Here is a 22,371-nt window from a genome sequence, read left to right as displayed (position 1 = left end):
GCTGTTTTCACAAATACGCAAAAAGAAAACGAAAGTTTGACACAGCAACTGACGCTTTAACTGCACGCGGAATAAAAAAAATGCTTACTTAACTAATATGGTCGACAGAATTTGTTTTACCGCCGTAAACATAACAGGTGTTACAGTGCATCGGCCGCTGTGGAATCAAACCCGTAAATGCGTATTTGTTTCCTTTTACTAAGCACCGACAGCTGTTTTTCCTTGTTTGTTTAAAGCTCAGTAATTGGTACACAGCTATTTTAGTTTTTTTTTTCACCCGGTGTTGTGAGTAATGCCCCTCCTCGGACGCGGGTTTGCCCGACGCTGATATCACTACCAGGCGGAAAACACGGTAGTGCGTCGGAGTGACGACCGTGGGAAGCACACGATCGCACGGCGCTTCGCCCCTCTTCTTTTGTGTAGGGGAAAAGCGAGAGCTGTACTACACGCGTACCTTGGACGCTGTGGCGACTGTTATTTGTGGTGCTGCGTGTTTTTCCTTTTTCTTGCGTATACGCAGTTTCCTTGACGAGAAAGAGCAGCGCCTTTTGCGTGCATACGCTTTATTCCGACCGTACAAGCCTATTACGCAACTGCGCCGTCGTCACACGCACACATACACGCGTTCGCGCGTCGCCTATAGTGTTCATTCGTCGACGAATCGGAAAATTCAGGCAAGTGACCGCCCTGGCCGAATGCACCGCAGAGCGAGATTACATGTTTATTAGGCCAGGAGCTGTTTTTTTTATTCTTATTTCCCGTCTCTTTCTCTAGCATGAGCGAAGGATCGCTGACGGAAGCAGGATGCGTTTGCATGCCAGCAGCGCATGCAAGCGAGGAAGCGTCAGAGTGCATTCGAAAGTCTGCCTGATTAGGTATCAGGAGTTCCCAGCAGAGATCTGACGTCGAATCTGACGTCTCTACGGCCAGCCTTAAAACGTCTGGCGCATAACATCAAGCTAATCGGCCCCTGCGCGCGCATTCCTTGCCTGCATCCTGCTCGATGCTGGCCAAACAGGCAATATGGCCCGTACGTCACTAGCTGTCCGCTTTGGCGTGCGTAGTAGTTGCCCGAGGCCAGCTCCGGCTGGAAGGCAGTGAGCACAGCAACGATTATGGCCGTCTAATTTGCCCCTGGGCCGCAGAGCGTGACTGTCCCGCAGAGCGTTGCCCTGCTTCGCGAAATGCGTGCGACGCAGACGAAGAGCTGGCCCGTCCCGTTTCCCTCAGCAAGTGTCCACGTGCGAAAAAGCGTACGTACGCACATTCCCCTCTTCCGGGGAAGACGTTGCTCGAGACGGGCATCATTTTACTCGACGTCGGAGTTCGAGAAGAGTATGTGTAAGGGGATTCGTTTGCACCTGTACTTTCTCCCCCTTTTCACTCCTCTCATCCCCTCCCTCATGGCGCAGTTCAGGTGTCCAGGGTTGACTGTGACCCGCCGCGCTGGCTGACTGGTTCAAGCGCCCGGCTACTGGGCCGGAGTACCCGGATTCGAACTCGGCCGCGTTTCGATGGAGGCGAAACGCAAAAGCACCCCTGTGCTGTGCGATGTCAGCGCACGTTGAGATCCTCAGGTGGTCGAAATTATTCCGGAGCCCTCCACTCTGGCACCTCACTCTGTCTTCTTTCACGCCCACCTTTATCCCTTCCCTCACGGCGCGGTTGAGGTGCCCACCGAGATATGTGAGACAGTTGCCGCGCCTTTCATTTCCCGATAACCAATCAAGGTTGACTATATAGTCACCTGACTTTGCTCGAGCGGACGGTATGTAACACTTCTAAGTTTCAAAGCACACAGCCAGAACGTTTGCAGCTAGAGGGCAGTATTTTGCAGATTTTCTTCGTTCGTTCTTCTTTTCGCCCCTCTGCCATCAATGAATCCCGTTTTTAAAAGGCGAGTTTATGCGCGCTGACGTCACAGGTGGCAGTAATAAATGGCGGCGTACCAAAAGAATGCTTCACAAAGGAACAGCTTTAACGTACGGTCCTTGGTTTGCCTTCCGGAAGACATTTGGAGCGGTCATTCTCAAGCAGCTTTAGAGGCATTGCAAAAACGGGCTTTTGGCAACTACTTTCCACGAAGTACAGTACTGCATAAAATTCCTGGTATCGGACCGTCTAGTACGGTTGGAAGCAAGGGGCATCCGCGTTTGAATATGCCGTTTGTGCTGCAAGGCGACGCGCGATATACACAGGTATGATCGATGGAAGTATACGTTCCTGTTCGTGAAGAGTCTTGACCTGATCTCACCCGCCCAGCCATTTCACTACACGTGACGACCACAGCACCAAGCCGCATCAGCAGCAGTGCCCAATGCTGAAATCACTCTAATCGCAGCGAGACTTCACAGCCCGCATCAGAAGGGCCGATGGTATGGCCACGTTTCCTTCAAGTTACGCAATTGAAAGAGGAAAACAAACTTGCAGAGGAGGCGGCGCAAAATGGAGAGCACGAAAGGGTGCCAGTTTCCTGGTACTGCATGCGTGGTTCGACAGGACGCGTCTTCGGTCGTGTGGCAGCTGCTGTGGGTCTTCCCCACCCTCACCGCGCACGGCATTCCGGCGGCGCGGACATCGCCTGGCGCGGTTTGCGTGCCGGGACATACGCGTCAGGGCTACGCCTAAGTGAGGGCGGCAATTAGGAAACGTGATAGGTTTTTCCTCGTCATTTCGATGCAGTCTAAAACACACGGCCTCGATAGAACCATGCAGCGTCGCGCAAGCTACGCACAGATCTGGCATCGTCCAATCAGGAGCTTAATTCGGACGGCTGTTCGTGCAAGATATTGGTTGGCCGGTGCCCGCGCGCTGGCCACTCACGAACGATTATGCGCGAATACCTTGCAGGAACTCGGCTTCGGGTTGAATGATTCCCGCTCTGCGTAGCCCGAGCGAAGCTGTATGGTTCTAGTGACGCCCATGCCTGAACTGCGGCCCTCATTTTCGCCGCGCGCATTTGACGTGCAGTAGTTGTTATCGGCGGCTCTTCGGGATCGTTGTCGCGAGCGCCGCTGTGACGTACATGCGCCGAGTTGCGTCATTCCACGAAATGCACAACGTATACAAAAGGAACCACGGCGGCACATGGCTGCAAGACTCGGATGCCGGCGTGATTGCTCGCACGTAGGCGGCCAGATGCGCACGACAGCAAAAGAGATCGATCAAAAATGTCTGACAGAAAACCTTCTACGCACTGCGCGGCTCTCTAGACTTCAACAACGCTGAACCTTGCGTGCCTTGGCTTCATTCGTATCCACCAGGGAGAAAAGAAATTAGAGAGCGTCGAAGGTTGTACCTCGGTACACTTCCCCCTCACACCGTTTCAAATGACGCCATCTCTCTTTTTCGCGCTTGTGTGACCTTGTTTGTGTGTTTCTTCCCGCTGGTTTCGACTGCAGCCGACTTGCGCATCTGCCGACGCTTGCATGTTTGCACTCGACAGCGACCCCCGCGAGGCGGACGGGTTACGTCTTCCGTCGTGGAAGGTTGCAGAACGGGCGACCTTCCGCGCCGCTTGATGGAGCCGGGAAGAGAGCCACAACCGGTTTACACCAAACGTGGCGAGTACCAACGAGCTAGCCAGCTTAGAGGGCACAACAAGCGCTCTAATTAGAGACCGGTCGGGGCGACGCGGGGTTAGAATGGTGTCGTCGAACTTTCGAAAGACGCGGACATGGCAATTATGTAATTCAGCTCCAGCACGGTGGTAGACACACAAAACAGACACGTAAAGCTTCCCTGCGTAGATTAATTATGCGCAACAAGGTTACTGAGGAAAAGACAAAAGTTGGAGTTTCATTTTTGATCTTGACTCCGATGCAGATGCGTTGTGCAACAGGTTCCTCGATGGGATTGTGCTGTAGAGCGATAATTTTTGGCCGCTTATGCGGAAGATACGGGCCTCCTCTCTCTACCACTTCTTTCTGTTGAGGAAGCTGTAAAATGTGAGGGTACTTGTTTCACCTTGCCCACGCACCCATCTCTTGCGCGTTCTGGTGGTATAAACGAGCACCGAGGAAGCCTCTGCTCACGCACCCCACTCGGCGGACGTGCAAATTAATATAGCGTGTCGGAGCCGACTACTGCCGTAAATACCTTGGCCCCCCACGGTGTAATTGCTGTCATCGATTCCGCTAGGTTTAAATGACCCATCTGGATGTAACTGCATGGCGGCAATAAGCGATTACACCAGCTTCTTTTTCCTCCGAGGCATTGTCAGAGTCGCGCGCATCATTGAATTCATGCATGCAGGGACGCGATGCCGCGTCTGGCAAGTGACCAGAAACATGGCGGTAGGAACGGATGCGTATCGCTCAACTAGCTGGAGAATCGTGACTAATTCGTTGCCATCTGCATACGAGTGAAGCACTCGCTGCGGTGAGACGCTGCACATCAAACCTTGACGCGTGCCCCACAAGCGTCGCTGTTCAAGTGACGTCACTCTGGCGTCACGAGTGTTTTACACTGACGATCGTTCGTTCCACTCCAGGAAGGCGGCACGCGAACGAGCGCGACAGTGAACTGTTCTTGCATCTTTAGTGAGCTTAAAAGGAACGCATTTATCCTATCCTTATTAACCTCTCTTAGTTTGGTCGCAAGTAAAATTTCAACGTCAGCTCACAACAAGATGTGAAAACGCCGGTGGTAAGAGTGCTGACATTATGAAACCTAGCGTAGCCACCTATGCGCTTATAAACACCGTTGAGCTTCGCTCAGGACTCTTTCATTTGAGGCTCAGTCGGTTCCTAGCCGAAGAAAAAAATAAAGGGGGGGGGGGGATATTTCACCGACAGAGGTGAAACCGTCCGTTCCTGTCGTCACCGCGGCCACACCTCCGGTCGAAAAGCGGACAGTGCCCGTCCTCCCCCAAGCCGGAGGCGTGCCGAAGCGACCGCGCAGTCGCGGCGTCGGGTGGCTTCGGAGAAACGCGAAGCCGCGCTCAGAAAATGGCCACGGCGCACGTTTCCGACAGCGGCCTTCGCTGGCCGCAAGTGCGCACGAGCCGCGTTCGATTTCAACGCTGGCAGTTTCCTGGTCCGGCAGTCCGTGGCGAATAACAAATACGCGAGGAGAGAGAGTGAGAAAAAGAGAAAACAAGGAGGAAGGAATAGTCGGGAGATATATGATTCCTGCCCTGCATTATCTCCTAAGACATCGCCAGCTTCGCGTTCGATTATTGCCATCGGCGGCGATTCCGAGAAGCCGCTCGCGTGCGTCCGCGTGCCGGTGGTGGTTTCCCCGCGACGCAGCACTTTCCTTGAACCCTGGAAGAAGAAATGACGTCACCGCCGACGAGGGGGGGACTCTCCCAGCAGCGGCAATGCGCAGACAACACCCTCTAAATTGAGAGGGTGTTGAGACGACGAGGCGGCCCTGAACTGCTCGCTCGAGAGAAAGGAGTGCCCCCTCGAGCGCCGTGTGTGTATACGGAGCACGTGCTCCGTGCCGCCGTCTTGCGTAACGGTATACCGCCTCGGAAGGCCTCCACCGTGTCTTGACTCTCCGCCGGGAGGGCTCAGTTGTCGTCGCACTCGACTAATTTCGCTACTGCTCTGCGCATTGGCGCCCCCGCTGTTCCCCATATCGCCGTAATCGATAGGGCCGCCCTATTCTAAGTATCCCTATTACGTCCTCCCCTTCCTCAAAGGAAAAGGGGTCGGGGCTGGGGGATGCAGAAAATCTCCGTGCACTGGTTCGATACACACTGTGAAGAAGTTCAAGAGGCAGAAGTTGGTAGAACACTTTCCTGGCCACCTATAATGGACCGCTCTGTATCTTTAGGACGTCAAAATGACACATCTTGGTGCCTGTATCAAGGAGGAAAGTGCTTCGTATCGCTCGAGCTACACATGCGCGCGTATTCTGGGCAATGCACCGAGAAAAGACTTTTATAACTTCTGTTCTAGGCATTATTGTTATGTCAGGGGACAAATGGGTTCGGCACGGAGTGGTGCAGTGTGAGTGTGCGCATGCGCGAGATCTTGTAGCCTTGTGGAAGGCAAAATGAATCAGGAGCGGTACGCCATCCTTGGGCGCTTGCGAGAGCAATATTGAGGAGCTCTCATGCAAGATCGCGAAACAAACTCGTTAAGGTGACTCTGGCTCGTCACCTGCGCCGTAGTCGTCGAACGAAGCATGGGTTTCAAAAACAAGTTACTCTCGCCGTCAATTACTTCTCGCAGTGATACGAAGGAAGGCGCAGCTTCTGTGAAGCACGTGTGCAAACAATTAGGTTCGTCTCAGTCGATGCGTGCTGTTACTGCCTCCAGGCCTACGAATCGTATTACACATACGCAAGTGCGTGCAACTTCGCGCGAGGTTTTCGTAAGAGGTAACAATTTAATTTTCCTTCTCTTACCTACATGCTTGGGTTTTTTTTCTTCCATTATTATTTCGCAATACGCGTGAAGCCGGCCGAAAGCGCATGTCTTGTATTTTCATCGTCTCGTGGTTAGGTCGCGTTACGCTCGCAAGCAGCTTCGTCTCTTGGCCCCAAGTTTTCCCCGATCCCAGCGTTGTCATTAAGCACGGGACTCCCTCCTACAGTGTGTATAGCAATTGTCGCCGTGACATCAGCGCGCCGAGAACTTCCGTCCGTCCCTCGCCCCCGGGGAGCGCGCGTTACAACGAAAGACACGGCGATGTGCGCGTAGCGGAGCGGCGGAGGCATGAATGGTCGGGCGATAGTCACGCCAAGCACTGCAACAAAACGTGAAGGCGGCGAGCGTACCCGGTGCTGACCTTGCGTCTTGTCCTGCGCGTTCCCCCCCTCTCTTATTATCTCTCTCTCGTAATGCTCGCGGTTCCGAGCGAAGACGAGCTTTCATCTCGTTTCGTTGAGGAGGAAGCGGCTGTGCGATGACAGGTGTGTGGAACGAGGATGCAAAAGCGGCGGATCCCAAAGGGGCGCTCTGTCTGCTCGGAGTGGCCGTAGCAGTTTTGTCACACGAGGACGCACCGGGGAACTCTTTAGGGCGGCGCGCGCATGGAGACAAGCCGTCATCGGTTGCAAGTGTGGTAGCGCAGAGAGCTGCGGGTACTGTTCCCCGCCGCACAATAATGAAGCTCAGTCTCATTTTCGAATAAAAAAAAAAGCTCATATAAGAATAGAAAGAAGGAGTAGTCGTGGGAGAAAGAGAGGGAAAAGAATTGCTTTTTGAGCAAAGAAAATGACGCAGTAATTGTCTCGCATCTCAGTCTACACCTGAACCACGCCGTGAGGGAAGGGATGAAGGTGGGAGTGAAAGAAGAAAAGAAGAAATAGATGCTGTAGTGGGGTGCTCCGGAATAATTTCGACCACCTCGGGATCTTTAACGTGCACTGACATCGCACAGCACAGGGGCGCCTTTTTGCGTTTTGCCTCCATCGAAACGCGGCCGCCGCGGCCGGGTTCGAACACGCAAACTCCGGCTCAATAGCCGGGACAGAAACTCTGTGGTCATTTTATTCGGCGCAGTGCTTGCACTAACTGACCTTCGTTTGAAGCGAAGAGTGTACAGGTAATAAAGACAGGCATCTCTATTTTTTTAGAGCCACCTAAAGTTCAACGTGACAGATTTTTCTGAAGCTGCGCTTTCAGCAAAGGTTGTGTAGCCGTGAAAGCTGTTTTTCTTTTTTCTCTCTGTCCTGGCTGTAAACAATACGCGCGATGACCAGTTAACGAGCAGAACAACGACGCCTGATAATGCAGACAAGCCACGCTTTCGTAGCCGCGCTCTCGGCCCTCGATATCGCGCGTCGAAGTTGGCATGCCCGCAATCGTTATCGGAGCACGCAAGCGACCTCGGCCCCCATCCGACGCCGCGCTTTCTATGTCCGCAATGCTGGAAGGAGATTCGATCCAGAAAGCGGTCGCGTTCTCGAAACTTTGTTTTGCTGAAAGCCTCTGGCTGGAACATGAGGGCCGACCAATCATTGCAGTGGACGAGGCAGGTAAAATACTTTTGTCAATGTCATCACTGTTTTTATCGGCATAGTACAACTTTTCCACTGAATGTTCCATTGAATGTCTCCTGGGCCAGCCAATTTAGCAAACGATATTAGAAAGTTCTAGCAGAGCGAGACGCCCTGTCACCTGCCGCTAGGCGCCAACTGCTTATGCGCAGTCAGCGTTGCTCATGCGCAGTTAATAAGCGAAGTTGGTTTTCAACGCAATGCTATAGCTACACCGCTGTTTACCGTATTATCAAAAGGAACGAATGAAAGGCTAATATTCAATGTCAGCAGCAACAAACTTGTACGCTTTCATCGGCATGAAATGTTCAGTTTTGAGGGCAGAAAGTTTGCGTCTATTGTTCAACACCACCGCGTCCCGCGTTGTTACTTGCGACCACCGGCGAGTGTAGATGCAGCTTGCGCACAAATCGGCGGGCGGTCCGTCCAGTTGCTCCGCTCGCGCGCACCTCCTCACCCCGCGGCCGGCCAGCTCTTGTGAGCGGCGCCCCAGGAAGCCGCCCGCTGTCCGGCAGATTGGATGCCTGCACGCACGCTCAAGGTGGTGGAGTGGGGATTCCCCTGCGGCGCGGCCGCCGCACCACACCGCCGTCCGACGGGTTTTGTCGAGGTTGCCGTCCACTGCCGCGGTAGCTGCGTGGCGGCCGAAGCCTCTCTTCTCTGCCGGAGACGCGCGCCGCCGGAGATTCAAGCACGCAGTTGACGAGTCGCGCTCGCCGACAGCTGATGCCATAGTGCTACGAAAGATGCTGCGCACTGAGCTTAATTTAATTTTGGAACATGTAAATAGGCGCGCAACAGGGGTGGTACTGGTGGGCCGGTTCGTGCAACGAGATAGAGGAGGGCACGTGACAAAAATGTACCAACAACGAAAAAATATGCAAATAAAAATGCGACTCTCAAAAACTCACTTGTGAAGGGTTCAGCTATAGCGCAACCCGCCCGCCGCAAACAGCGTATGCGCAGGTGGCCCCGAGGGAGCACACGGAAGAGCCTGCGCCTGGCCCATCGGGGCCGGACGCGATAAACGATAACACTACGCTAAAACTCTCCAGGCATTTTGCGCAGGAAATGAACGAGAGGTCTTGCGCTCTTTCATTTTAGAGTTTCGATTTTATTGTTGATCACAATACCACTTGGTATATGAGCCGATAGGCGCCTCCACCTCGATCCCCAGCGGTCAAAGCCTCGCGTACCATAAAGTAACGCGCACCAACTCGGTAACCTAGGTCCAGACCAAAGGAACGGTCGCACCGTCATGTAGTTTGGGGAGCCACATGGCCGAGCAGATCCTGTGCTATGCTACAAAGGCGGGCCACAAACACACTCAAGATGCGGAACTAGTGCGTGGAAAAAATGCGTGCCTCGGCTGTGCGTGCCATGGCGAAATATTGCCCCAGAAGAAATGGCAGGGACAGATTACGGAAGCTCAGAATGGCTGACAACGTAGCCAGGCATCTTTCCGCAACCATCCCCACGCCTGCGTCTTGTTCTTGAGACCGGCGTCATGTTTCGCATGTAACACTCGAACTCATCGGATTTATAATCATACTCTAATGAGAACTGAAACTGGGAAGAAGACAGCTTCTTGATGATGTAGAGACCTGCCGTCGATAAGTCCTGAATAGGAATAGGGATTCCTCCAGACAGCCCACGGTCATTGTGACGATATACTGTCATGTTGAACGTCTTCAAATTGTACAGACCGGCTTTACGAAGACCATAGTTACCTATGCTGCGCCGATAGCTGGGCTGTCGTCTGTACAAGTACATGAATCAAGTCATCTGGCAATGTTGTCTTCAACGCTATAGGAGGTTAACGAAGCGAATGAAGCTGAACGTGCGGAAAACTAGCAAGAGCCTTTAAGCGCTTTTGCAGTCTCAAATTACAACGTTCAAGCAGCTAATCTGTGCCGCGCAACCTAAATGTTTGCTTCCGCTGAAGCGTGGCTTGTAGCGCGGCTAGTCGCCTGGCAAGGCAGGCAAGCTTCGGAGAAATATATGCGTGCTGAGACTGGGACCCGCATCGACCTTCGCGAGCTACGGGGTGAAGGCGTCTTCCAGAGACACACTGAACGGTCGCTTCTGGGAAAACTCGGAATTGTGTGCGCTGAAATAACAATAACACAAAGGAAGATGGAATCCATCCATCTTCTTTTGAAGGTCGAGCTCAGTTTAATATAGCGAGAATTCTAAGAGCTCTTAAGCCTTCTTTATCCGTGCACTCGTGGTTCGATCGCTTTTTTGTGTTCAAGTGCATGAGGAACCGGTTGAACAAAAGCTGATAACTTCGCTTCAAAACAGGTACTTACGTAGGTTAGGTGGCTGCCACTGTATGGCCAAAGCCCCTCACATAATGGAAAGCGGCAGCGCGAGGCAACAAGGACGAAAGAGAGAGAGAGACGAGAACACAGGACAAGCGCTGAAATGTATACTTCTCGTGCCTCTCTTTCGTCCTTGTTGCTTCACGCTGCCGCTTTCCATGATGATTCACCAACTAGCGCGTACCAAGATATTGACCCCTCACATAAGCCAAAAGCCTATCGATGAAAGAAGCACTTTGCGTGCATACGGCTTACTGAAAAACCGTTGCCTCGAGCACGTGCTTTTATGGTTGTTGCAACCGTCGACCTACATCGGCAGCGCCTGTCAGATTCGTTCGCTTAGCTCTAAACGCGCTTCATATAACGCCTCCATAATTCATATCACGCATGTAACACTAGGCGATCATGCTCACGCACAACGGACCGCGCGTTTTTGCGCGTTTGACCGCTTGAAAAAAGTCAACTTCGCGCCTCCGCCATTAAGAGTGACGTCACATGCAAGGGGCTTGCAGTCAACAAGGTCAACGCCTGCAGCTAGCTCGAGCCACTGAGACGTCTAATGCCTTCTCTGACCCCGTTACAGATTGGCGCGCAGAGTGGCGTAGCTATGCAAGAGCTGACGAAGATATTCATATTTTTGTTTTGTTTTCTTCCTCATGCCGGTTCATTCAATAGAGGCGCGTATTAAGCCGCACAATAGAGTGGCGCTTGAGTTGTTTACCTTCCTCGTCCTTCGTCGATCTGTCGAGTTGTTTACACGGCGTGTGACCCAGTGGCGCACTGCATATCTATAGCGTTTAGTGCGCCAGCCGGGAGAGCCCCATCCATCACGCACCGGTACACCTTCCTGCCAATGCGGGGGAACAACGCGGGTCTCAAAGACACTAGCGCCCGTCCCCCCCGTCATCAGGCGCTCAATTGTCTCCCGCCGCCACGCGACACTGACGCGGAGATCGCGTGTGACGCAAGCGAAGGAGACGGCGCGAGAGTGGCACCCCCCCGCGCTCGGATGCCGTAATCGGGGAAAATACACACATTATACACCCCCTTTCGGGTCTTTTCGGTGTTATTCCATCCTTTGCTCTCTTTTCTTTTCCCGTCTTCGTCGAAGCAACAGATTTCACCAAGCAGCAAGCTCGCTTCTATAGCTCTGCTTTTGTTCGACGAAGGATCTAAAATGCCGAGTTTTTTTTTTTTTTCACAATATCTGAAGCGCAGTTCAGGCTTGCCTCTATGAAAGGTTACACACCCTTCACGCACAGTGCCTGAGCATTCAGCTTCGGTATTTCTTCTGCGTTAAAGGATGTCTGACTTTATTTAAAAATAGCTAAAGGCCCCTTTTCGCTTTAGGGAGACGTCTTGTGGACGACCTAGTTTTGTCATAACAGTGCAAGCACACACGGGAGCTGCCGTACAGAGGAAAGCCTTTATTTTGACCAAAAGGGCCCAGCCCCTGAGCAGGGCCGCTGCGATGCTTAAACATATTAAGGTGTGAGCCGTTATTCTAGTCTCTCAGAGGAGACTGAGCAACTTCTCAAGGGTGACACGGATTGAAGATTTCTTTTTTATCTTTCTAGAGAAACATGTGCGCGGGGAAAAGCAGTCACTTGTGAGAGCCTGTCCTTTCATACCAGTGAGCAACCGCGTCGCACTCGCGTGCACCGGAAAACCGCCTCCGTGCGCAACTGCGTGTAGCCTCCCAGTGGTCTGCTCCAGGACGCGGAGTCTTCGAGTCGGGCAGAGCGCATGAGAGGCCAAGCGCGAAGGGGACGCCTTTGTTCGATTAGGAAACCACCGAGAGAAAAATAGGGACGCGGAACGGACCACGCCTGGGGCTGCAACCTCCGGCCAGGATCTCCCAAGCGTGGCCCGGCGATTGCGATGCTACATAGCTCCTCTCGAAATCACCCGCACTGCCAGTGTTTGCGTCTCTGAACAGGAATGTCTATCCGCCGCAGCGGCTCAGTGACTGTGATGAGCACAAAGTCGCTGCTTCGATACCCCGCCAAGTTTAAACAACGAAATGGATGCACTAACTGCTCGTGCATTAAGATTTAGTAGCACGTTAAAATACCGCACGAGGTCGCAATTAGGCGTGCTTCACACCGAAAGCGTGGCCCCAGGACGTGTTAACGTTAATAGCCATGTTGAAATGTAATTTTAAAAAAAAAGTCCCCGTAGGAGGAAAGTTTTCAGTCTTTTAAACGTTGTATAGCGAATGCCACATATACATGCAACTTGCAGATCACCAAAATAGTCGTTTTCTTTTGACCTGTTAATGCTGGACTGCGCACTTCCAGCTTAAAATTGCAGGATGGCGCAGCATTACAGCACAAGACTAGAGGGTCTTGTTATGCTCGAGTCGTATAGCGATGTCTGGTCTTGTGTGTATACGGCCTTTGTTCACTTCTCCGCCTTTATCGCGCAGGCCCCTGCACATCGCCGTGCTCCATGACGACATCGCGCTCGTTCAGCGGCTATGCCGACTCACCAGGGCAGCGGGAGCCAGCGTCGACGTCCTCAACAGCCTCAGACAGGTGAGCGCATGCTGCAGCAGCCCGTCTATCGCGCGGCGAAAATGCTTTCGAGGTGCACCGCCTAGTTTGACCACTGGTGGCAGCAGCTGATTCGCCTGCTTCCGTTCACTTCCAAAGTGAAAAAAAAAAAAAGTGATTCCGCACTGAACACAAGAACGTCTTTTTGAAATATCAGAACATGATTTAAAGAATTTATTTCGTTCAAAATAAGAAGTTTGAAAATACGCGCTGCCAGCAACCTGTTGCTGACCTCGCTGTTATAATCGCGTGTTTCCAACCGCGGTTGCTTGACGACTACAGTAGTTTCTTCATGAAGGTGTTGAAGGTGGGGGGGGGGGGGGGGGGGGGGGGGGGCGAAATTATAGCGCAGCGAAAAGTATGTCCGAGGGAGTAGGATAACTGGACAATGCAGCATGCAGGGTAACAAAACAGGTTGCAAACTAGAAAATAACATTCAGATTGTGCAACTGACGCACGTACGAGCATTGTTCAAACCGGGATACATGATGCCAGTCCAGACACCGGTTGGAAATACCGGCACTGAGCTAAAGGCAAATAACACAGAGGCTTTTAGCCCACCGGCTTATAATAACAACCTGGTCATCTGGCAGGCTCATACAGCTCGTTGATAACACTAGTGCGCACTGACTTACTCGTTCAGCTAACAAAAACAAAGAGGTGACAAAGGCAAGATCGTTCTCGCTCGAACAGCTTGCAGGTTGGTTGTGCATTGTTCGTGTACTTTTTTGTTTCCCAAACACGAAGGAAAAAAATAGTGTTGTGAACAGTATACGCTACACCTGCCTGGTTATTTGTTCCTATAAATCAGGCAAACGAAACAAAGAATACCTGTGCACTTATGACTGGTTCATTAAAAATGACCCGGATAGAGTTACGCTTGTGACGTGTCATGGTCATTTAGAGGAGAAAAAAGAAAACGAAAAGGGAAGCTCAAGTGCGGTTACGTTGTACCTCCTGGACAAGCCTTGCATGTTCAACGCCTATGCAAACGCTTAAACGGTGTTACTTGCCTCCTAAATATGCAAATATCGCTCTGCGTGTGTTCAATCAGGATACAAGTCAGTCGTTGTACCCGAAGTATTCAAGTGAAATAGGAGCAGTCTGTTCGAGCAAGCGGTTCGGCATCCCTCGATACGCCGTACGCGAAGGCGAAAAGGCGGCGGTGTCACGTGACCTGCGCCTGGTCATAGAATTTGCGCAACTGCCCCAGAAAACGCGCCTGTCGCCAGCACGGACATGGGAAAGAGAAAGACGAAGAAAAAAAGTTGGAGCTTCGTCGTATACGGTTATTTTAGTCAGCCAGAGGGCCGTGTTGGATTTTCCCGCGTTTAAAGCCATGCCACTTTACAGAATAAACGTGTATAAACCGACTAGAGATTTTACTAGCAGGTGCACTCGGCCGTAGCCACATCAGATGAGATGAAAATTCCGGCGCCCGAAGAAGGGCGATGTGCCAAATTGTCGCTCGCTCTAACGGGCCTTTTTTTCAAACGTGAATGCTGCGAAATATACGCATGTGAAATCATGCGAGTTCATTTATTAACAACTTCCGCTACAGCTATTACGACTGTCACGTCAGAAGACGTATTTCCTAGAACTACCATGCAACGGTTGGAAGTCAAATGCTTTATGGCAGTGTGTGGTAGGAATAGTTAGGGTGTACCCAAAGCGTTCTCGTCAGAAACGTAAGATTAGCGGGATGCAGTTTAATTTACCCTTTTATTCCTTACAACAGCGCAGGCGGAGTGGTTCTTTTATTTGTTTATCTTTAAAATCTCGTAGACACTGCTTCTGCAGCGTCCCTACTACCCATGCGCGTTATTTGCGCAAAAAATAAAATTCTGTAGACAGCAAGATAGGTGCTGTGGCCGATGCCCGCTTTGGCTATTCGTAATAAATATCGATGCCAAACGGGCAGTTAGCTTCAGTCCACACTGAGTAGAAAGTTGCGAGCACGTGCTCACTTGTCACGCTATAGTAGTAATTATTTTAGAGCGGTCCTGCGTAAATTGAAGTAAAAATGAGTGATCGGCATCGGCTGTATAAGACGCAAACAACTCTTCCACGCATATAGTATTTATAAATAAAGAAGGGAAGTCGGGCCCCGCCAGGAGACTGCAAGGCGGATTTTTCAATTACTTCGGCTCGTCCAAAGGGGCGAATTCCTGCACGTAAGCAAGACGTAATTGGTTACATGGTTTCACAGCCGACACGCCTGTTTCGAAGGCTACATGCGAGATGCATTCAAGAGAACTGAGAGCCGGGATAATGGATTAGGTGACCAACAACATCCCGTTTTGAGGCGACCCATCGTTTCGACAAACAATTCATTGTTCGCTTCAGCACACTCTCGTGCTACGACCGAGCTGGCGGCCGACCTTGCGCGCGCACTTTTTGCTCCCGCGGTAATTCATCGCGCCAAGGCTACGCCGGCGACAGTGTGTGCGCTTCGTTGCTGGGTGGACCGGAACGGCGTATGATTAACCGCGACACGGACCCATTACAGCGGGGTTACTACAGCGCGGTGGGTCCAGAGAGAAAAAAAAGAAGTTAAGCAGCAGGGAGGGGGGCGAAAGGGTAAAACCCAGCTAGGAAACCAATGTTAGCCCACAGCAGCAGCCACGCGCTGGATGGGAAAGCATCGTGACAGGAGAGCTCCCTCACACCCACTCCCTCGTAGGCCTCGGCACTCGGAAGAGGACCGGCACTTCGAGCGCGTTATCTTGATCAACAATCGCTCACTCCCTGCCGAGCGCCACAACGCAACGGTCGGATTTTCCCAGGCGGCCACTCAAAGCGTAGGCATGCATCTCGACGGTCACGGGAAAAAAAGTAAAAAAAAAAAGTGTGTGTGCGTGTGAGGGGGGGACAGAAACAAAGAAGACGCCGGCCCCGGTGGCTAAGGGGGTAAGCTGACAAAGAAGGCATTGACAAGAAAAAGAGAAAGAAAAGGCGGAATTCTCGGGAGAATATTGTCGCCGCTCTGACGAAGAGCGTCGTTGCGTTCAGCCGAGCGCGACGCCGGAGGTCAAGGAGTCGGGATTCACGCGGCGCTGCTGAAAATCCGGCGGCGACACAAAGTCGGTTCAAGCGAAGAGACGCGGCGGGCGAGGGAGAAGTTGAAAAAATAAATAAATAAAACAAGAAAGAAGACGGCAGGCGCACTCAGCTCGGCGCCTGGCTCGTTCCCACAGCAGCGAGCAGTGTGCGCGGTGCGCGATCATCGGAACCTCTCTTTTGTTAAAAGCAGCGCCGGCGGAACACCAGGGTTTTTCCCCCGGCGGCTACGATCGAAAAAACGAGCGCTCGGCCGCTCTCTTTTTTTTTTTTGCGGCGGCGCCGGCAGACGCTCACTCAGCGTGGACTGGGAACACGGGCACGCACTGCACTCGCCACCTACCCTCCCCCTTTTTGCCACTCCCAACGAATAACAAACAAAGCGGGCGATAGAGCAACAACGTGCCCTGCCGAGATGAGCGGCGAGAGAGCGCTGTTCGGCAGCTTCCTCCGGTCCGACAATGGGGCTTTCCCGCCGCAACGGCGATTGTTGACCCTACGGCAGCAGCTGGCGTACAACTCTCGCGAGAGAGAGAGAGAGATCTGGAAGAGAGAGAGGAAGCAGATCGGGGCCGGCGGCGGTGCCAGCGTCGAGCCGGGTCACGGTGAACGAACGAGAGGCGCTTCCGCTGGGAAGTCTTTCACGCGGCAGCTATTCCACCGGGGGAGAGGGAAGGAAGATCGCTGAATGCTTATCACACAACTTGGACAACAAGTATGTCCGGGATGCTTTTTCACGTAATCGGGAGAGCCTATAACGCGGCGGCGAGGCCACTCAAGCGTCGAATGCGGTTTAGTGACTGTCAAGTACGCGTAAGCGCGGATGAAAAGTGATGTTGGTCGGTGCGGGGAAAAATGAAGGAAAGGCCGTACAACTTTTGTCGCTACCACGTAGAAGTTTGGGAGGGGGCAGTGGTGGCCGTAGCTGGCCACCACTGCCCACTCTAGCCCTAGCTGACTGCAGAGTGCGTGACCTGATCAGCAGTGGGATCCCTGTTTGAATTTCGACCACATTTAGTTAAAACAGGATGAAAGAACTAGGACCACTCTGCAAGAGAAAGAAAAAAATATGCCGGAACCCTGCAAAACGTGTAACTTCATCTTAAGCAACTTCCATTTTGACTTGGGGCCGCCGCGGTGGCTCAGTGGTTGTGGCGCTCGGCTGCTGACCCGAAAGACGCGGGTTCGATCCCGGCCGCGGCAACAGAATTTCGATGGAGGCGAAATGCTAGAGGCTCCAGTACTGTGCGATGTCAGTGCGCGTTAAAGAACACCAAGTGGTCGAAATTATCCGGAGGCCTTCACGACGGCGTCCCTCAGAGCCTGAGTCGGTTTGGGACGTTAAACCCACACGAACCAAACCATTTTAACTTGGTACAACGTCGCGCACCTGCAAGTGCGAAAAAACAGTCTGTAAATTGGGATGCATTTGAACGAATGCGTTGCTGATCGTACTGTAGCATTGCCTACAGTGTTTTGTTCTTCTCTAATATGCAAGTGCTGCATTCACGCTGAAGCTGAAGTACAGCAGCCTGGACATTCTTATTACTGCGCGCGATGAGGGGAAAGACGCACTCCTGTGCTGTGTCCGCGTTCATTGGCACAAAGTTGAAAAGAGGAAAAAGATGGGGTACTTTAGGCGACACAGTTTCACGGCACATTACTTTGCGCGCAGCTTGCTGCCTACTCCTTACAAACAGCAGCTCAGATGGGCCACGGCATGACGTTTTACATAAGCAGGACATGAAGACGACCTTTTTACTGGCCTCGTTTGTATAAAATTGCAATTTTACGGAGAACGCAATAGCAAACTTGACGGAGGAACAAACACATCACAGATGGCAGCTTGGTGCTGGTTTTTTGTTACGAATCGACAAGATTTTACTCATGCGCACCCCCTGAACCAATTGCGAAACACCAAAAGAGTACCCTCCGTGGTGGCTCTGCATCATGCCGCTCGGCGGGATGGAATTGTGGCAGCATTTCGATGAAGGCGAAATGCAAAATAAATGAATAAATAAATTAATACGCCCGTGTACTGTGCGATGTCAGTGGACGTAAAATATCCCCTGGTGACCGAATTGCGGCGCCTGTTTCTCTCTGTACCCTTTCACTCCTTCCTACATCCCTTCCCAGTACGGCGCGCTTCACTGTCCACTACAAGTGCGACATTTACCGCGCTTTTCCTTTTCTCACTAAACGTCGGCAATTTGCGGGCAGCAAAGCAGAAACATGGTGGCAAGAAAAAGGACGAGCTTGCTTTCTTTCTAGTTGCCCTAAAATACGTCCGGCTGCATTAGAGTGACTTGCATTAGCGCGACGAACGTCACGGCTGTGCACGTGACACGTGGTTCCTTTCACTGCCAAGCAGACGCCCTTGCACCTGGCGCTGATCGTGGGCAACGAGCCGGCCGTCGAGGTGCTGCTCCGAGAGGGCGCCTCGGTACTGCTCAGGGACCGCAACGGGAACACGGCGCTGCACCTGGCGCTCAAGTACCCGAGCCTGGGCTGCCTGCGGCTCGTGCTGGCGCACCGGCTCGCGCCCAAGATCGTCGACGTGCCCGACTTTGACGGTGAGAGCCGCCTCGCCCACCCTCGTTAGCGACAGCGCATTCTCCGCCACTTCCAGGGAACTTGCAATCCTTGCAGAAACCGATTTGAGTTATGACGGACGTGAATTTCGAAAGTATCCGAAACGTTTGCGCGCCCGTTTCATCAATTAATACCAAAAACGTATTTCGGGAGTAGTTTCCCTCAGGCGAAAATAGCCCTCCGTGAAATACGTATTTGCTTAGAGGCGATAGCGCAGGTGGAAAAGAGATCGGCATAAGGATCTGGGGAACACCCGCTAGAAAGCCCGCTCCCCCCCCTTTTTTTTTCGTTGATCCAGGCTACCAGTCACGATAGACCAATCAGGAACGTGAGTCGCTTATATTTCTACGACATACGAGATTGAAACGTAGCCTAAACTGCACGCAACCACTGAGGTAAACTAGCGCGTTTCCAAACGTCAGACTCTACACATCGGTGGAATGGCCCCCCTACGTCTCGCTAAAAAACACAGTCGTAGCTCACAGTAGAGATTATTCCTCCTCCTCCTCTCTTTTTGGCCCCTGTCCATGTACACCAGCGCCCATCGACAGCGCGGCGGTGATTGCGCCATATTAGCTGCGCTCGCGCCCAAGTTTACCAAGCGGTCTTCGCCGCATTGCCGGAGTAGCATGCTTCTCTGATACTGAGGGGCGCACATAAGCTTGGCGGGAAAAGGAACGGGCGGGTCGAGTAGAGAGAAAATGCCGAAGCCGCTACGTTTCACCAAGTGTACTGCTGGTGTACTGCTGGCCTATCTCATAAATTCATTAATGCCAAGAGATAGCACGTGAGATATTAGAGAAACTCCTCCTGAGAGTGAATTAACATGCTTCGGGGCATCAGAGACGCATGCGCCCGCCACTGTTGAGATTTACGCAAGGCAAGAATGACGAAACGTAGGTTTGTAATGCTTGCAAATAACCGAAAAGCTCGAAAGACGGATAAAGTGAGGCATTAACGTACGCCTATTTTATATTAGGCGGCATTACAAACAGGTGATAGTTTTCTGGCATCTTCATACGCGCGCATTGCGCGTACTAACCGCACACACCCATTTCGATGTGTTTTGAGGAGGCATTACTTATTCACATCTTATCGCAGGTTACTCCCCGCTGCACCTGGCAGTACTGCTCAATAAGCCGGAAGCGGTCAGCCTGTTAATCAAGGCCAACTGTGATATAAATGTTCCTGTAAGTATACATTTTCTGTTGTTCTCCATTTAAAGTTGCGCCGTTCGCAACCTGACGCCAAAGGGAAGAGAGAGGGTTACGGAGAATAAAACGCCAAGAGACTACATTCGGCGACCCACAATTCGTCGTCCACGGATCACGTGATCGGAAGGATCGCTCCGCACGGCTGAACGAGTCAAGCTTTCTAAGTGAATAGCGTCCGTAAATTTAGAAAAAAAAATGAAGTGCGTTACAAACACGAAAGGTGAAGTGGAGCCACAGTCAGGGAAAACATAAGAAAGATATATTTTGTTCGTGTGCAAGCATAAATGCTTACCCCTAATATAGAGTTAAAACTCGCAAAACAACACTTTTGCACTTGCTTTACTACCAAGCTGCAGGATGTATGGATAGAAAAACTTTATTTAGCCACAGAATTCGAGGCCCGCAGGCCTCCTGGGTCTCCGAACGACCCCACTCACGGTCTAAACGTTCATGTGGTGTTGGTCCATGACGTATGCGGCCCGGCTTGAACAAAGATGACATCTCGCAAGTAGAATGGGATTGACTGCGAGGTCTTTTTCTTCATTTCTCTGTGTCCTGACCCGCCACTCAGGTAGTAACAGGCGATGAAATAAATGCGAATGCGATGTTTTGTCGATACAGAAAAATTTAGCGTAGCGGCGACGTACTAGCGTGGACGTATACCGGATTACTGGATGCCGGCTGCGTATGCGCAGTGGCCCTACCGCGCACCTCCCTTGCCACTGCGCGTGCGCAGAAAACGCCCGGTAAACCGGCATACGTCTACGCCAGTACCTTTCCGGTACGCTAAAACTTTGTAATAAAGGAAGGTTAAAATTGGGACACTCGTCCAACTTCAAGCTTGCTTCACGGCATAGCTGGGATGTATGGCGGCATAATCCCATCTCTGTAGAACTTTCGCGCAGTGGCTGCAGCCCTGAAGTGTGCAGCCTTTAGTGGCACGTACGACATAGCAGACTTCCGTTAGTCGGCGGCCAGATAACGATTTCCTGGTATCGACTTCCGCGACGTACTTCTCTGACATTGTTGCTCTTCGCAGTCGTTAGAGATGTAGAAGTAGGTAAGGGGCTAAGTTGAGAAGAGGATAAACGTGTAGAAAAAGTGTTCGGCCTTGTCCGACCAAGCACATTTCAAGCTCACCTCAAGGCAGCGTAAATGCATGCGTGAACTAAAAAGCGCGCAGATCGCACGTACGCTTACGCTAGCTGTACGGCTTACTTCGATGACTGAGAAGACGGCTCGGACGTGATTGTAGTAATAAAGTATTTCTCTCTGCACGTGTCTAGTGGGCAGTGCCATTTTTATCGCACTCGCCGGTAAACACGCGTGGCGTAACATTAGGCCGACGTCACGCTGTGTCGGGCAGCCTTTGCAGTCGCTTGCAAAAGCACAATTTCCCAAGAGAAATGCCGCCCCACAGCTCTCCTGGAGCCATCGCGTCAGGAATGCAGTTTTTATGGAAGGCACGTCGGAGTGCTCCCGTTTCCCTCCAGGAATTTTTTTTTTTTTTAACGCGAACCGGTTCTTTCCCTGTCTAGTTTTCGTCTGCCGTTTTACACGCAGAGTGCTGCGCCTGCAGTGCTTAGTTTGAGTACAAATAAGGGCTTGATCCTAAATAGCCGCAGGAATTTGTTTTTCGCTACAACTACGGCTTCACGCGTAGCATGAAAAATCGTGCTGTACTGCGCCAAGTCATTAGAGCAAGTGGTAAAATAAACTAAAATTATGCTAGGCAGAACAATATCTCGTGTCAGTTTCGAAAATCAGTGTGAAATATGAACATCTGTAGCGGTTAGCTAGCCGACAGAGGCGTTGAATATGAGCTGTGGCCAGCTATTTTTTTTTTGTGCCGTTCTTAAAGGGACTATGCAATGAATTAAAAGTCGCTTGCAAATGTTTTCATTGCTTAGAAATGATGCTAAGGAGCATCCACACCAAGTATGAGTGTTCGGAAGTGAGCAGGCAATTTGATATGAATTTTTAAAAACCGTGCTTTTAAAATTCGCGGGCCGATTCGTGTTTTCGTAGTGACTGGTTTTGAAAGTAAATCGTGAACATATACGTCACTAGTTCCGTGACGTCGGCAGGCCACCACACGCTGTCATTCGCTGGAGCCACGGCAGCCACGACGTCACGGGCACACTTCCGGTAGCCGTGAAAGTCGTCTGCTCGAGCCGCCGCGCGAGCCCCTCGGGCAGTCTTCGCAGTGCGACATGGTTGGAGACCGGCGATGGAGACAAAAACCAGTCTGGCGACCAGGTCTTCGCGAGATCGGCCGCCGGGCAAAAACATTAACCAAACACGAACTCGATTTACGTTCTCATGTGAAAAATGTATCATTTCTGAAATTTCATCCTACAGCCGCTTGCTGCTGCTGCTTGGTGCGGCTCTCCTGGCGTCTGCTAGATCCGCTGCTGAAGGCGTCACGGAAATCGAGCACAACTTTACTATAGGACGGGCTCGCAGTAAAGGCAAAGTGACTAGAGTAGTTCCTTTATTACGGCTCTGGCTAGTTCCGAAGCGCCCTCATCTACGGCACCAATGCGAAACCAGCTAGGCTTAGCGACGACCAGGGCAGCCGGTAAGCAGCGCAGGTCGTCGCAGGCGCTCCCGCAGGCGGCGTCATTGGCGAAAGCTCGGCTCTTGCGCAGGCATGCTATCGTTGCTCG

The 22,371-nt window shown here is 51.9% G+C and overlaps 1 protein-coding gene across 1 annotated transcript in view; it reads left to right on the top strand.

Annotated features, from left to right (window-relative positions):
• The window catches only part of LOC144136405 (B-cell lymphoma 3 protein homolog), a 28,410-nt gene that overhangs the window by 3,201 nt on the left and 2,838 nt on the right, over positions 1-22,371 (top strand). The window contains exons 2-4 of the mRNA XM_077668690.1: positions 12,710-12,818; positions 18,268-18,469; positions 19,590-19,678. Coding sequence (XP_077524816.1) covers positions 12,710-12,818; positions 18,268-18,469; positions 19,590-19,678 — 400 coding nt within the window. The remainder of the gene's footprint in view (positions 1-12,709; positions 12,819-18,267; positions 18,470-19,589; positions 19,679-22,371) is intronic.

The sequence above is a fragment of the Amblyomma americanum genome, chromosome 6 (genome assembly GCF_052857255.1).
Source record: "Amblyomma americanum isolate KBUSLIRL-KWMA chromosome 6, ASM5285725v1, whole genome shotgun sequence".
Taxonomy (NCBI): Eukaryota; Metazoa; Arthropoda; class Arachnida; order Ixodida; family Ixodidae; genus Amblyomma; species Amblyomma americanum.
This window is presented reverse-complemented; position numbering and strand designations above follow the sequence as displayed.